At 43.1% G+C, this 16979-nt stretch overlaps 1 protein-coding gene across 1 annotated transcript in view; it reads left to right on the top strand.

The window, feature by feature from the left end:
• The window catches only part of atad2b (ATPase family AAA domain containing 2B), a 117959-nt gene that overhangs the window by 48456 nt on the left and 52524 nt on the right, over positions 1-16979 (top strand). Inside the window, exons 23-24 of the mRNA XM_084149509.1 lie at positions 6016-6138; positions 12163-12291. Of these exons, the coding sequence (XP_084005635.1) occupies positions 6016-6138; positions 12163-12291 (252 nt within the window). The remainder of the gene's footprint in view (positions 1-6015; positions 6139-12162; positions 12292-16979) is intronic.

Genomic DNA, 16979 nt, shown 5'->3' with positions numbered 1-16979 from the left:
ACACACACGCACGCTCACACACACAGCAGGTAGCCTAGCGGTTAGAGTGTTGGGCCAGTAACCCAAAGGCATGCGGAGAGCCCGGGTCATTTGTTTAAATTCAGTGGCCACAAAGGATGCACTAAAGGAGGAAAATGCAATTAAGGACTTTAATAAAGAAGCCCTGTACTAGACTCCCTCCTCTAGTGTCCCTGGGAATAGAGTCCAGCCCAGTGCAATCACATTTGGTCATTTTTTGAATTTCCTCAGACTGTGGCTTTTTGAAACACGCCTAGATACACTACATCACCAAAGTATGGATTTAGCTATTTCAGCCACACCCGTTGCTGACAGGTTTATAAAATCGAGCACACAACCATGCAATCTCCATAGACAAACATTGGCAGTAGAAGTCAGTTCGTCACATTTCTGCCCTGCTAAATCGTCTGTCCTCGGTTGCAACACTCACTACCGAGTTCCAAACTTCCTCTTGAAGCAACGTCAGCACATTTTTACATTTACATTTTAGTCATTTAGCAGACGCTCTTATCCAGAGCGACTTACATATTATTATTTTTTTTACTGGCCCCCTGTGGGAAACGAACCCACAACCCTGGCGTTGCAAACGCCATGCTCTATCAACTGAGCTACATCCCTGCCGGCCATTCCCTCCCCTACCCTGGACGACGCTGGGCCAATTGTGCGCCGCCCATGAGTCTCCCGGTCGCGGCCGGCTGCGACAGAGCCTGGATTCGAACCAGGATCTAGTGGAACAGTTTTGCACTGCGATGCAGTGCCTTAGACCACTGCGCCACTCAGGATTAGCACAAAAACTGTTCGTCGGGCGCTTCATGAAATGGGTTTCCACGGCCGAGCAGTCGCACGTACACAAGCCTAAGTTCACCGTGCGCAATGCCAAGCGTCGGCTAGAGTGGTGTAAAGCTCGCCGCCATTGGACTCAGGAGCAGTGGAAACGCGTTCTCTTGAGTGATTAATCACGCTTCACCATCTGGCAGTCCCAACGGACGATTCTGGGTTTGGCAGATGCCAGGAGAACGCTACCTGCCCCAATGCATAGAGCCAACTGTAAAGTTTGGTGGTGGAGGAATAATGGTCTGGGGCTGTTTTTTCATGGTTCAGACAAGGCCCCTTAGTTCCAGTGAAGGGAAATCTTAACGCTACAGCATACAATGAAATTCTAGAATTCTGTGCTTCCAACTTTGAGGCAACAGTTTGGGAAAGGCCCATTCCTGTTTCAGCATGACAATGCCCCCATGCACAAACTGAGGTCCATACAGGAATGGTTTGTCGATCGGTGTGGAAGAACTTGACTGGCCTGCACAGAGCCCTGACCTCAACCCCATCAAACACCTTTTGGATTAATTGGATCGCCAACTGCAAGCCAGGCCTAATCGCCCAACATCCGTGCCCGACCTCACTAATGCTCTTGTGGCTGAATGGAAGCAAGTCCCCACAGCAATGTTCCAACATCTAGTGGAAAGCCTTCCCAGAAGAGTGGAGGCTGTTATAGCAGCAAAGGGGGGACCAACTCCATATTAATGCCCATGAGTTTGGAATGAGATGTTGGACTAGCAGGTGTCCACATACTTTTGGTCATGTAGTGCATGTTCATTCAACTAGAAATTATTATTTGCTTCACCAAAAAAGGCTGTGGAACTAATTACACACACAGTGCTTTCAACCTACATATTTGCCCCATTAAATTAACAAGCATCCATATTAGCAAACCTATTGAATTTCAAACTTCACATTTCTCTAGTATAAGCTACTTATTGTAATGACCGATATCATCAAAATGCCTGCGATCGGTGGCATCGGTTCAGCTAAACATAGGGTATGACAAAAACAGACAATGACCCCAGCCATTAATTATCCCTCAATATTAGGTTTAAAGGTCTGTGGAATGACCTATACAATGCCAACCACTACTCAACCTCATCATAAACTGACTCATTTACTTGTGTAACGGCACATACAGTGTAACGTGAAATAGATTCATAATACACGCTATTAAGTCACAACAAGGCCGACTTCTAATACCGACATCCATAGGTGCCGCATGAGTTTCAAGTTCGGGGAAGCAATTTTTTCACCATAAAATTTTACCTTTATAATAAAGGATTGCATGCCTATCATCGCATTTGCAGACTAATGTAAGATAGGCTACTATTTCTAATGTGATGAGTAGATTGCATTGTCATAATTTAGGCTAATATACAGTTGAAGTCGGAAGTTTACATACACCTTAGCCAAATACATTTAAACTCAGTTTTTCACAATTCCTGACATTTAATCCTAGGTCTTAGGTCAGTTAGGATCACCACTTTATTTTAAGAATGTGAAATGTCACAATAATAGTATAGAGAATTATTTATTTCAGCTTTTATTTCTTTCATCACATTCCCAGTGGGTGGGTCAAAAGTTTACATACACTCAATTAGTATTTGGTAGCATTGCCTTTTAAATTGTTTAACTTAGGTCAAACATTTCAGGTAGCCTTTCACAAGCTTCCCACAATAAGTTGGGTGAATTTTGGCCCATTCCTCCTGACAGAGCTGGTGTAACTGAGTCAGGTTTGTAGGCCTCCTTGCTCGCACACGCCTTTTCAGTTCTGCCCACACATATTCTATAGAATTGAGGTCAGGGCTTTGTGATGGCCACTACAATACCTTGACTTTGTTGTCCTTAAGCCATTTTGCCACAACTTTGGAAGTATGCTTGGGGTCATTGTTCATTTGGAAGACCCATTTGCGACCAAGCTTTAACTTCCTGACTGATGTCTTGAGATGTTGCTTCAATATATCCACATAATTTTCCTTCCTCATGATGCCATCTATTTTGAGAAGTGCACCAGTCCCTCCTGCAGCAAAGCACCCCCACAGCATGATGCTGCCACCCCCGTGCTTCACGGTTGGGATGGTGTTCTTCGGCTTGCAAGCCACCCCCTTTTCCCTTCGAACATAATGATGGTCATTATGGCCAAACAGTTCTATTTTTGTTTCGTCAGACCAGAGGACATTTCTCCTAAATGTACGATCTTTGTCACCATTTGCAGTTGCAAACGGTTTTGGAGCAGTGGCTTCTTCCTTGATGAGCGGCCTTTCAGGTTATGTCGTTATAGGACTCATTTTACTGTGGATATAGATACTTTTGTACCTGTTTCCTCCAGCATCTTCACAAGGTCCTTTGCTGTTGTTCTGGGATTGATTTGCATTGTTCACACCAAAGTATGTTAATCTCTAGGAGATAGAATGCGTCTCCTTCCTGAGCAGTATGACGGCTGCGTGGTCCCATGGTGTTTATACTTGCGTACTATTGTTTGTACAGATGAACGTGGTACCTTCAGGCGTTTGGAAATTGCTCCCAAGGATGAACCAGACTTGTGGAGGTCTACAATTTTTTTTCTGAGGTCTTGGCTGATTTCTTTTGATTTTCCCATGATGTCAAGCAAAGAGGCACTGAGTTTGAAGGTAGGCCTTGAAATGCATCCACAGGTACACCTCCAATTGACTCAAATGATGTCAATTATCCTATCAGAAGCTTCTAAAGCCATGACATCATTTTCTGGAATTTTCCTAGCTGTTTAAAGGCATAGTCAACTTAGTGTATGTAAACTTCTGACCCACTGGAATTGTGATACAGTGAATAATAAGTGAAATAATCTGTCTGTAAACAATTGTTGGAAAAATGACTTGTGTCATGCACAAAGTAGATTTGCCAAAACTATAGTTTGTTAACAAGAAATGTGTGGAGTGGTTGAAACACGAGTTTTAATGACTTCAACCTAAGTGTATGTGAACTTCCGACTTCAACTGTATCTCAATCACTGTTAGCAAAACACAGTTTTGAACACATAGTGACATATAGTAGGCCTAATCAGAGACATTTCTTCTCTTTTCTTTGCACAGGAAAAATGTGGTCTTTTATAAACACATTCCATGCAATTCTACTACACTTTATATGACTGGAGACATAAGCAACATCTTTTTTTTTTATACAGCAAAAATGTGGAGCCTACTCTGCTGACACTGACAAACAGATCAGTAAAAACGACCTTGTCTTGAATGCAACCATCTAATCTAGGCTTATGAAAATGGAAGACAGACATTGTACAATATGACGTCCATCTAGCCTGGAGGAGGAAGTTATTGATCCCCCCCCAAAAAATCCAGTGGTACTGATCCAATGATAAAGGCGGTGAATATGTGCACTCACCGGTCCTCTGGTGCCAATAAGATAGGCTAAGGTTCACTCAATTGGGAGTTGAACATTTTGATAAATATAGACAGATTAGTATTTTCTTTGTCTTCTCTATTCAGCAAAAGCCATTTGCTTTCTAAACTATGTTTTTCCTACGATTTATATTCAGAAATATTGCGACAGGCCTAGGCCTATTTAACTGCTTTTCACGAACTGCTGCAACTCAACAATCAGCTATTTGATAGGCTATTTGCCATGCGCGCTGACCAAATTGCACTCTTATAACAATCCACAGCAAAATAAATCTGTATAGGCACGAGTAATTATATAGCTAATTTTGCCAAATTCAATTTACTTTAGGGGAAGCTTATCTTCTCCTAGCCTATTGGTGCATAAAACAGTTGGCCACGAGGCTTACAAGGCTGAGTTCAAATGCCGACATCAAATTCAAAGCAATCGGTGCACTGCCTAAACGTCTGACCAGCAAAGCAAACTGTCTGGCTCCTCATGGTCCTAAAGCCAGCCACCCAATACGTTAACAGCCGTTGAATTTGAATCGGGATTAGAATGATGTTAGTCGACTTTTTTGTAGCCTACTTTTACATTTTTGGTATTGTGCTAGGGTATGGTGACTGCAACTCTATCATACCCATCTGATGCCCCTGCCTAGTATGGTCGGTGTCGATCATTTTTGGTTTATCGTCCCAGCTCTATTTCTTCTCTCCTCTACTTCCCCTCTTTCTGTTCTCATCTTTCTCCTCCTCTCCCTGTGTTTGCAGTAAAGGCTGTACTGTTTGCAGTAAAGACTGTACTCCGCAGTCTTGCAGGAGTGTCTTGTTCCCTTGTGTTTCTCTCACTTCATTATGTTAGAAAACCAAATCTATCCGCTCTACGCTGTCAACCCTGCTTTCAAAAACAAACCCGCTCCACCTCTAGAGAAAAACACCCAAACATCCTCAAACTCACAGCGAACAAACATTGTCTACAGAGCACCGGGGAGGTGGCAGAATGTCCTTGTCAGTTCTCGACAGAAGTGACAGGGTTCGATAATGGAACAGACCTCCACTCAACACTCACCCTGCACCCTGTCATCCCACACAGTACACAGTACCGCCACACACACACACGCATACACACTGCTGTAATTAGGCCTGTCTTCTAATTTGTGGTTAGAAGCTGTCAGATGGTGACCTCTGGCCCTCTGTCTGTACCTGTTGGCTGGGTGGCGTAATGAGAGCAGGACATCTGTTTACACACACACACACACACACACACGGAAATACACGCGCACAAACACGAGCGCAGACACTCTACTTATCATCTTCTTTGCTGCTCACATTGTTATTTTCCCTCGGACAGCCGGCTTTTAGGATAAAAAGATTTGCTGATGTTGTTAGAGTGAAGAAGTGTCTGTGTGTGTGTGTTAGATATTCAATATGTGTGTCTTTGTGAGAAGGGAGGATGAGATTGACTGTATTCCTGAGGCTTGTCTCCTAACAGTCACCACCAAAGGCAGCTCTTTTGTCTTCATCCAAACAGTGAGAGAACAGTATAATCCCTTGCTCCCAGTGTTGGGGACCAGACGGCAACACAGCCAGCAGTTTGTGTTGTGTCCTGCAGAGGGTGTGCTGTGAGAGACGAGGCTAGTGAGGGGCAGAGGCAGGGAGACGACGGAGACCTTGTAGGCCCAAATTAATTATATGACTTCAGGGCGAAGTCATTGAAACTGTTGGTATAATGTTTCTACAATGCCAATACAGAATTGTGTGTGTGTGTGTGTGTGTGTTCATGTCAGTCTGTGTTCTCTCCCTCCAGATAAGATCATCCGCCACAGAGCATGTAGTCTAAAAGACACGGCCCACGCTATGATGACCTCGGAGCTCGACCCCGAGTTCCACCGCATTTGTGAGGACATCAAGGAGTCACGCAGGAAGAGGGGTGAGGAACACATAAACACACACAGACAGAGGGAGTGGTGTTATAGTCGAAGGCTCTGTACAATGTAGGAGCTCATGATGTTCCACTAGTGAACAGTATGTTCACTGCTCCAGGGTGACTGATGATTACATACAGTGGGGAAAAAATGTATTTAGTCAGCCACCAATTGTGCAAGTTCTCCCACTTAAAAAGATGAGAGGCCTGTAATTTTCATCATAGGTACACGTCAACTATGACAGACAAAATGAGAAGAAAAAAATCCAGAAAATCACATTGTAGGATTTTTTGATGAATTTATTTCCAAATTATGGTGGAAAATAAGTATTTGGGCAATAACAAAAGTTTCTCAATACTTTGTTATATACCATTTGTTGGCAATGACACAGGTCAAACGTTTTCTGTAAGTCTTCACAAGGTTTTCACACACTGTTGCTGGTATTTTGGCCCATTCCTCCATGCAGATCTCCTCTAGAGCAGTGATGTTTTGGGGCTGTCGCTGGGCAACACGGACTTTCAACTCCCTCCAAAGATTTTCTATGGGGTTGAGATCTGGAGACTGGCTAGGCCACTCCAGGACCTTGAAATGCTTCTTACGAAGCCACTCCTTCGTTGCCCGGGCGGTGTGTTTGGGATCATTGTCATGCTGAAAGACCCAGCCACGTTTCATCTTCAATGCCCTTGCTGATGGAAGGAGGTTTTCACTCAAAATCTCACGATACATGGCCCCATTCATTCTTTCCTTTACACGGATCAGTCGTCCTGGTCCCTTTGCAGAAAAACAGCCCCAAAGCATGATGTTTCCACCCCCATGCTTCACAGTAGGTATGGTGTTCTTTGGATGCAACTCAGCATTCTTTGTCCTCCAAACACGACGAGTTGAGTTTTTACCAAAAAGTTCTATTTTGGTTTCATCTGACCATATGACATTCTCCCAATCCTCTTCTGGATCATCCAAATGCACTCTAGCAAACTTCAGATGGGCCTGGACATGCCTGGCACTGCTTGGTTTGAGTCCCTGGCAGCGTAGTGTGTTACTGATGGTAGGCTTTGTTACTTTGGTCCCAGCTCTCTGCAGGTCATTCACTAGGTCCCCCCCGTGTGGTTCTGGGATTTTTGCTCACCGTTCTTGTGATCATTTTGACCCCACGGGGTGAGATCTTGCGTGGAGCCCCAGATCGAGGGAGATTATCAGTGGTCTTGTATGTCTTCCATTTCCTAATAATTGCTCCAACATTTGATTTCTTCAAACCAAGCTGCTTACCTATTGCAGATTCAGTCTTCCCAGCCTGGTGCAGGTCTACAATTTTGTTTCTGGTGTCCTTTGACAGCTCTTTGGTCTTGGCCATAGTGGAGTTTGGAGTGTGACTGTTTGAGGTTGTGGACAGGTGTATTTTATACTGATAACAAGTTCAAACAGGTGCCATTAATACAGGTAACGAGTGGAGGACAGAGGAGCCTCTTAAAGAAGAAGTTACAGGTCTGTGAGAGCCAGAAATCTTGCTTGTTTGTAGGTGACCAAATACTTATTTTCCACCATAATTTGCAAATAAATTCATTAAAAATCCTAATATGATTTTCTGGAGAAAAAAAATCTCAATTTGTCTGTCATAGTTGACGTGTCAGGCCTCTCATCTTTTTAAGTGAGAGAACATGCACAATTGGTGGCTGACTAAATACTTTTTTCCCCACTGTAACTAGTCTAATGGGATCCAATGATTTATTCATTTGTAAACTCGTAAAGTCACAGAGAGAGACGGTCATGCACAAACAAACTAATTAGTGTACATGTACAAGGAGGATATAGGGATATTATTAGTAGTCATAGGTACTTGGTTATACAACATGTACATATGCTGCTTGATTCTACACACACACTCACATGCAATCGCACACAACCACATGCAATCACACACACACATAATCACACATACACACTAGGGGTGGGCGATATGAACAAAAAATTCATATCACTATATTTTCCACTGTCCGGACGATAACTATATAATATCATGATATAATGTAAAAAAAAAAAAAAAAAAAAAAAAAAAAGTTAATAAATGACTAAATATTGCTTTTAACCTTTTAGAAACAGAAAGGGGGCATTGCACATTTTTTTAATTAGTATTTGTTTTACTTCTGTGGTAAACCTGTGCAAACATGAAACATAAAGGTATATGAGTTAAATAAATATGCAGTAACATTTTATAAAAATATATTTAAAGTACTCAGGATGTAAACTTTTTCCTGCCAAATATAAGAAGTGCAGTCTTTTTTCATATTACACCGGTCATTATGAATTCAAGTTGTAAACCTTTTCAAATTAACTTCATGCATTAACCAGACAGTCTGTATGTTTCTCAGTTCAGCATGTAACAATTCAACAATTCTGCCTCCCTCTTCACAAGTTCCGTGCCAGGAACACCAGCCTATTGGCTTGGAAGTTTCCCTGTGGCATGTGACCACATTGCCCCCAGTGCTAAATGCTCTCTCAGAGGGCAAACTTGTGGCAGGGATGCATAAGTATTTATTTGTCAGACAACTCACTTGTGGGAAGTTGGATGCGTGAACTCGCCACCATTCCAAAGGATCAGCCTCACTGTCTGCTGCCATCATCAGAGTGTAGCTGTCCAGCTCTTGCTCAATGACATGTCTCTGGGTTCTTAAGGCAGGTGCACTACTGGTTTTCTTAAAGAAGCTCCCAAGGCTCTTCTTGGACTTCTTTGCTGATTTCTCTCTCTCACTCTGGTCCTCTTCAAAAGAGAAGTCTCCCACGGCTGTGTTCCCTACCAGGAGGGCTTCTGTCTCGGAGGAAGCTCTCACCTTCACCTCCACCAGATTCTCAGTGGTCATGTAGGTGGTCTTGAACCTTGGGTCCAGAAAGGTAGCCATGGTGAGCAGCTCATCTGTTTCAGGGTCTGTGTATTTGTCATTCAGGGAATTGAGGACCCTCATCTTAATCTCTCCGTTCAGTTTGGCTTCGCCCTCATTTGATTTCAGAACCTCTGTCTTGAACAAAATGGAGGACCGGCTTCAGATAGGACACACTCACGTATGTCTCTCCTGACAGGGCATCTGTGAAATCCTGGAGGGGCTTAAGTGCTGCCGTGATAGATTCAAAGACCTCAATGTCTTGCCAGGAGGGTGCAAGGTGCCGTGTTTTTTGCCTGCTGCCAGGACTTGTGTGATGGCCTTTTCCTGCTCCAGGACTCTTTCCATCATCTGCAGTCGAGATCCCCACCTTGTCGGGGATTCCGTGATGAGCTTGTGGAGGGGTAGGCTCAGTTTATCCTGTGCACTTGTCAGGGCCTTCTGCTTCTTCCAACTATAGGAAAATGTGCTGACCACTTTCTTGCACACTCCTGTGGCCTGGGAAACCCGAGGTTCGTTTTGGACACTCCTCTCTGCAAAATAAAAAGGTGAAAAATAATTACATATGAATCACAATTATTCAATATAAATAACATAGCATCTGCTGTAATTACAATATTTTACAGCATGGACACGGGACATATATAGATTTACAAACAACTGTTGTGATTAAGACAGCTATGTTGCTTTAGAAAACGGGATAATTTATTGAGTAGGCTATTTATTATTGAAAGAGAGAGGATCGATTAATATATTGAAACCATAGGCTAATGTATCAATTATAAATAAAAGCAATGTAATCCATGTAATGTTTGGATATTGCACACATTTACAAATGACAAATATTCTAGATTTGCATAGCTGTATATATCTGGCTTAACGTATAAGAAGGATCAGGCAGTGTAGTCAGCTCTAACTTTAAACAGAGGAGATAAGGAATACAATAGTTATTCTGCATTTTATGTTGTTTTTAAGTGACATTATTTTTCTACCTAGCTCTGTGTTTTGGACGTTGAAACTTACCAATAGCAATTGTAGCCTGTGTCCGAAACACCCTAGTCTTGTCTATTTGTTCAGCTCCAATGCTTTGACCATGTTCGATCCGCTGTCGGTAGTCATACATACTTGACGCGACTCTTTCAAGCCCCAGGATGAAAGTGCCTCCCTCAGCCCAGCTGCAATTATTTCTCTGGTGTGGTCATCTGGGAAATAAGAGGTCTGAAGGCATTTGCTTTGCAGCTTCCAGTTGTCGTCAATGTAATGAATCGTGAGGCTAATGTATGGCTCTGTGGTCCGGCTTGACCATAAGTCGGTAGTGGTAGAGAAGAATACAGCGTTACGGATTTCGTTGGCAACTCTGTCCCGACATTCTGTCTCACTGCATCTCAGTGCTTGAGGCATCACTACAGACCCCCTGGTTCGATTCCAGGCTGTATCACAACCGGCCGTGATTGGGAGTCCCATAGGGCGGCACACAATTGGCCCAGCGGCGTCCGGGTTTGGCCGGTGTAGGCCGTCATTGTAAATAAGAATTTGTTCTTAACTGACTTGCCTAGTTAAATAAAGGTTAAATAAAAAAATACAATAAAGAGTTCTGAAGTATTTACGGCTCGGGATCTCGTATCTTGGGTCTAGAGTTCGAATAAAATTTCTGAAACCGTCTTTCTCCACAGTTTGAATTGGTTCCATGTCTTCTGCTATGTGATACGTAATTGCACTCGTTATCTCATTCCACTTCTTGCTCTTGTCATAGGGAGTACCACTAACGAATGATGCCTTGAGGGACAGCTGAGTGCGGGTCTGGCTTGAAGATGTCTTGTGACTTGCTCCGCTGCTCCGGGGGTTTGTTGCACGCATTCTGGTAGATTCTTCTTATTCGCGCACATGCAGGGTTTTCAGGTGGTCAAAATGATTGCTGGTGTTTCCACCTTTGGCTAGCACAATGCGTCGACAACTTACACAGTACTGTTTATTGGTCGAGGTCGGATATCTTAAAGCCAAACCAGTTCCAAACGACAGAGGAGGCCCCCTTTTTTCCAACCAATTCTTTGTCGTCCTGCAAATCAACCTCAATAGCGTTATTGATTTTCGGACACTTTTGCTAACGAAAGTAGTTTACCTCACTAAATGTTCGCTTACTCTGCAGTTGCGCATGCTTGTTTGTTGACTTTGATTGGCAGGCAGATTGCGTCTAACCTCCATGCTTCTAGTTTTTTTCTTTGCTAAAAAAGGCTATGTTTCTTGTAAAATAAACAATTTGAACTAGCCCACTAGGCTGTATCACTCGACAGAAACTTTGAACGAAACAAAAACGGCATATTTCATACATTAATTTATCATGATATGCACGATATGGCAAAATCCATATCATGGCACAACGTCATACCGGTATTCACATTCATACCGGTATACCGCCCACCCCTAATACACACAAGCAAACACACACAGGATCATGTGCAAATTTACACACACAGCACATATTGTGTGCATAACTGAGGCAAGCCCCTCCTGTGATGGCGGTAGAGGGAAAAGAGAGGATGGGTTGTGTACAGGGCAATATTCTTAGCACATAAGAGCTTTTCCAACCTTTTCATCATAATGGTTAAGGCTAAAAGTCTCCTTTCTCAGAAAGACAGAACACACACACACACAGACATCCTCCCCACAAATGAATATTTTAGGAGCAGAAGTTAGCTGTCTGACAGGGAATACAACTGTGAATATTTCATGCACCAGTAGAAATGCTGATGGTATCAGTTTGTACCGTTCGATTGCCTAGTGTTGGGTTGCGTCAGCAAAACCTCATCTGGGCTGATATTGCTCTGACCTGGAGTCGGGGGAAGTGTGTAGGTAGGGGTGTGTGTGTGTGTGTGTGCTAAGTATCAGTGTGTTAGAATGGAAATGTCTGCTCCCTGATGTTGGTTTGATACCTCATATTTATCCCTCTTATTCACAGACAGCCTGATACACAGGGACATTTAGAGGCACACACAAACACGCACACAGACCAAAGTACATGAAGTTGTCCACTGGATTCTAGTTATTTGGATTCATCAATTCGATGAATGCTGTTTGCCTCAGTGTCTGTCTGTACACTTACATCCCCTTCAGTGTGTGGGTGTGTGTGTGTTAATTGATCCTGTGTGTTTTCTGCAGACCTCCAGACTCCGGCATTGCCGCCTGTCTCCCCGGCTGCCGTGGTAACCACCAGGAAGCCGGCTGGAGAGGAGAACGCTGGAAACAGCACTCAGGGACAGACCGTCGACAAGCAGCACTGCCGCAGCAGTGAGTACAACACACACACACACACACACAATAAACCACACAGAGTAACAGCTGCACCATGTAGGAGCAACCCAGTTGGATGCCTCAAATACTCTTACTTTCTCTCACACACACGCTCTCTAGTCACACACTCCACAGTAGAGGAGCGGCGCAGTGGGCAGCCTCATTAGAGACGCTCGTCTTCTTTCCTCTCTTCGTCGTCTTCTCAGCGCTGTGCGGACCGTGACACGCCACAGAGGAATTACACAGCCTCCTGCTGTCACTGCCAGGTGCACAGGGAGGGCAGGGGACGGACAGACAGAACAGGTCCTTACCTGCATGTACCACTGACAACCGTGGGGGGGGGGTTGGAGATAATACCTGAGATCATTACCTGCACCTCAGAGTTGGTGTCTGTCTGAATGAAGATTGAAGTATGAGTTTACTCCAGTTCCTCTGTGATTTAAATCTGCTGCCGTGACAACCAAGTTCAACCTAGTTACCAACTGGTGCCCCCCCCACAGCTTAGGCCTACCTCTAAGATTTGTCTAGAAATATTATTTCAGTTTCAGAATCTGTCGGGTCACAATCACCACAACAATAAAAAAGGTCAGCAGACAAATACAGTACAGACCCTACTGGACTATGTTGCTGCACTGCAATACTCTGTTCTGCCATAGGATGGCGCTTGTCTCTCTGGAGACACCAGTAATAGGCATCCTGCTGTGTGTGTAAACTAGTAGTCTTTGAGATGAGAGATTCTCTTTACCATAATTAGTAGTGTGTGCGTGTCTGTTTTTAACTTACTGTTAGTTATCCATCTGGGTTAGGGCTGGGCGATATTAAATCATATCTCTATTTCTTTCTAACTTATGAGCGATTCACGATATACTCTGAGTGTACAAAACATGACATAGACTGACCAGGTGAAAGCTGTGATCTCTTATTGATGTCACTTGTTAAATCCACTTCAGTCAGTGTAGATGAAGGGGAGGAGACAGGTTAAAGAAGGATTAAGACAATTGAGACATGGATTGTGTATGTGAATGGGCAAGACAAGATTTAAATGCCTTTGAACGGGATATGGTAGGTGGTGCGAGGCGCACCGGTTTGTGTGTAAAGAACTGGAATGCTGCTGGGTTTTTCACGCTCAACAGTTTCCCTTATGTATCAATAATGGTCCACCACCCTAAGGACATCCAGCCAACTTGACTCCAATTCTTCCCACAGTTATGTCAACATGGGCCAGCATCCCTGTGGAATGCTTTCGACACCTCGTAGAGTCCATGCCCCAACGAATTGAGGCTGTTCTGAGGGGCAAATATAAGGTGTATATCATTTTTTACAAATGTTTTCTCCAAATAAGCTTTGTCGTACAATTAAAGATATACACTGCATTTCAAACAGTCAGCAATAATCGAATGAATTAAGGGCTTGTGAAATTATACCTAGGCTAAATATAAGCCTTCCATAAGACCCACTAATTATTTAATTATTTTATCAAAATGGTTTGACCTGCTTTTTTGCAATAATCACTGATCTGGCTTTCAAGTCTGTCAATGCCTTTTTTGTTACAAATTTAACCAGAACCATGAATAATGCACATTCACTAATAATGACTAACTTCTGGTAGCAGGCATTATAGAAAATTAACATACGTCTCATAAACAATCTCTTAAGCGCAGGCCCATGTGCTACATTTAACATTTTAGTCATTTAGCAGACGCTCTTATCCAGAGCGACTTACAGTTAGTGAGTGCATACATTTTTCATATTGCTAGTGAGTAGCCAGCGAATCTTCTATTTCAAGTTTAGCCAACTTGAATCTATTTGCTAGATAACAAGGTAGAACAGCTGAATTGTTATGAACACACCATTCTGTCAGTCTCCAACTGTTTGAACAGCATGCTAGCGTTTCCACTGTGTTCAGATGTTGAAATCAAGTGGCCTACCTTATTTCTCAAAAAGAGAACGAGTTGCCAATGAGGAGTTGAGACATAAAAAGGGTATCATTAGATAGGTTAAGGTCTCCTCTATTACAGTGAAATATTGTCTTAATGTGTTTCGGTTTCCAAATGACCGATTCTGTTGGACCAAATCTCAAATGCAAATAGCGAGTTGAAACCGCTTGTCAGAGAGGAAGAAGTGATATTTCATCTTTGTTGTGAGTGGAAGGGGGAGGGGCTTGGTATGTGTGTGTAAATGGAAAGAAGCATACAGCAGCACCAAAAATACAACATAAACGGACATAAACACGCATAACAATAACAACAACAAAACTTGATTCTTGCGATACAGGCATTTGGAATATTGCGCTAAAACATAAATTCAAATTAATTTAAATTTGATATATCACCCTAATCTGGGTGTAGGAGGCGAGTAGCCACAATGGATTTAATGTACAGCACTTCTACATTAATACGATCCAGGGTTTACAGTGTAGACTTGGATTGATGTGATTTATAGGCCTAAGCTTATACACTATAAGCACAGTACATGTTATAAACACAACCAGCTTCAGTTACGATGGATCAATCTTCTTTGACCGCTGTCAAACCTCTGTTTGTGCCATGACATTTATTTCCTATAACCTGAGGCCTTTCAAGTCATTGACTAATTGCATGCAGTAGTCAAGGAGATTGTTTTCCTTCCTTTTAATTGAAACACTTTTATTGTGTGGGTGTATTCAACACAATCAGCTACAGCCACATATGACCTCAGTCAATCCTCCAACAATGTTTACATTGTTACATTTGCTATTAATAACCTGAGGGGTTTGAAGTGGTTGTGATTATGAATTGCATTCAGAAGTAGTCAAGTAGATTATGTTCCTCTTCTGTTTCCCCTGTCCGACCAAACCAAGGAGGTTAAATGGGCAAATGGTGGCTCCCACCATTAGTGTTTCCCTTCTTTATCTCAGGAGCCAAAGTGCTTCACGTCAGTCACTAATTATGCCGCTCCAGGGACTTCAGGTTATCACTGTGTCCCAGAACTTATCACCACGCTCCAGAACTTAATTAATTAGCTCTGGTAATTAATTATTTGAGAGAAAGTAATCATCGGCAACCAATTCTCACCTGGAGCACTTCTGTGACATGTCCAATTAATTGATCGGGGGGAATCAATTAGGTTTTGAGATAGATATGACAGAACCTTGCACACTCCACTGCCCTCCAGGACTTACCCAGAGAGACTGCTGCTGATGATGAAGTTACCCCTAGATACTGTCTGAATAAACATCATAGAAATACAATTTCTGTACATGTATTTACCCATCCATAATTCACTCTCCTGTGTTCCCATTCATATGCCTCATGTTTCTAGGCTGAAAACACAAAGTTGGCCTTGGATCAGTGTCTAGGGGCAACTCCATCAGCAAAAGTTATGATTGGATGAGGGTAAACCAGAGAGGATTTGATCAAATTCTACTCAGGGGCTTCAGTGAACCCTATTCCCCATAGTACTCTGTGACTTTGGTCGGAAGTAGTGCACTATTTTTAGGAGTTTGAGACCGAGCTCCAGTCCAGAGCCATTAGGCCACCTGTTTAGGGTGGGCCAAGTAGTGTACTAGGCTATATGGGGAATAGGAAGTTACTGGAGCCCCAGCTCCAGGCCAGAGAGCCATCACCTGGTTGTGGCAGCTCCAGGCCAGAGAGCCATCACCTGGCTCTGGCAGCTCCAGGCCAGAGAGCCATCACATGGCTGTGGCAGCTCCAGGCCAGAGAGCCATCACCTGGCTGGTTAGGCTGTGGCAGCTCCAGGCCAGAGAGCCATCACCTGGCTGGTTAGGCTGTGGCAGCTCCAGGCCAGAGAGCCATCACCTGGCTGGTTAGGCTGTGGCAACCCAGGGCCATGCTGGGTTCATATTGAGAGCACTGCCAGTAGAATATGGAGAAGAGTTCACCCACTGTACCTTCCCCTAATCCATAATTCACTCTCCTGTGTTTCCATTTATACGCCTCATATTTCTAGCAACCATGTGTGTGTTGACTGTCTTTGACTTGGGAAAATGTGGGCCTTTTATGCATGTACCTTGTAAATCCTGCATGTTCATGTTAACACCATTAGCTGTAGCTCCCATTATAGTGTTCTTGAAAAATTTATTGCATTAGCTCTAGGCTTATATTTAGAGAGCTTTGCAAGTTGTTGTTAGCTTTTCATTCAGCTTTAAGTTGACTTGCAATGTTAAAGGGAAATTTCACCACTGCTCTATTTTACTATACATGTCCATGAATGTTATTAATATATCATGTCATAAAAATTTAGAATTTCCTCACTACATGCAAATACGAGTGTTTTTGCATCTCACCGGTAGAAACGGGCCAGCTACATGGTTGTAAGCAAACCACAATATCCAGAATTCATAGCGATTTCAGGACGTGGAGGACCGCCCAATTTGATGTGAGAAATATCAAAATGTCTGTTTTTAGCCAGCACTTTCAGCCAGAGGATTTCGGAACTGAAGTCTCAACTGATGGGGTTGCCATGTTGTCAAACATTCAAAGGTGATGCTATTCCATCGATTTTCCCCTTCACTTCAAAGAAGGCATCCCATCAGCCAACATCAGTGCAGCAGAAAAGAGGACAAGCTGAGGTCAGGTAGTTAATGTTACCTAGCTAACAAGCTAGATAACTACATTTGTTTATCTAAACCAAAATCTAGCTAGCTAGCTTCCATAATATGCTGGCTATATTCCAAAGCATATCAA

The sequence above is a fragment of the Coregonus lavaretus genome (genome assembly GCF_964263955.1).
Source record: "Coregonus lavaretus genome assembly, chromosome: 31".
NCBI lineage: Eukaryota > Metazoa > Chordata > Actinopteri > Salmoniformes > Salmonidae > Coregonus > Coregonus lavaretus.
The sequence above is the reverse complement of the archived record's forward strand: the minus strand, read 5'-3'. Positions and strand labels throughout refer to the sequence as shown.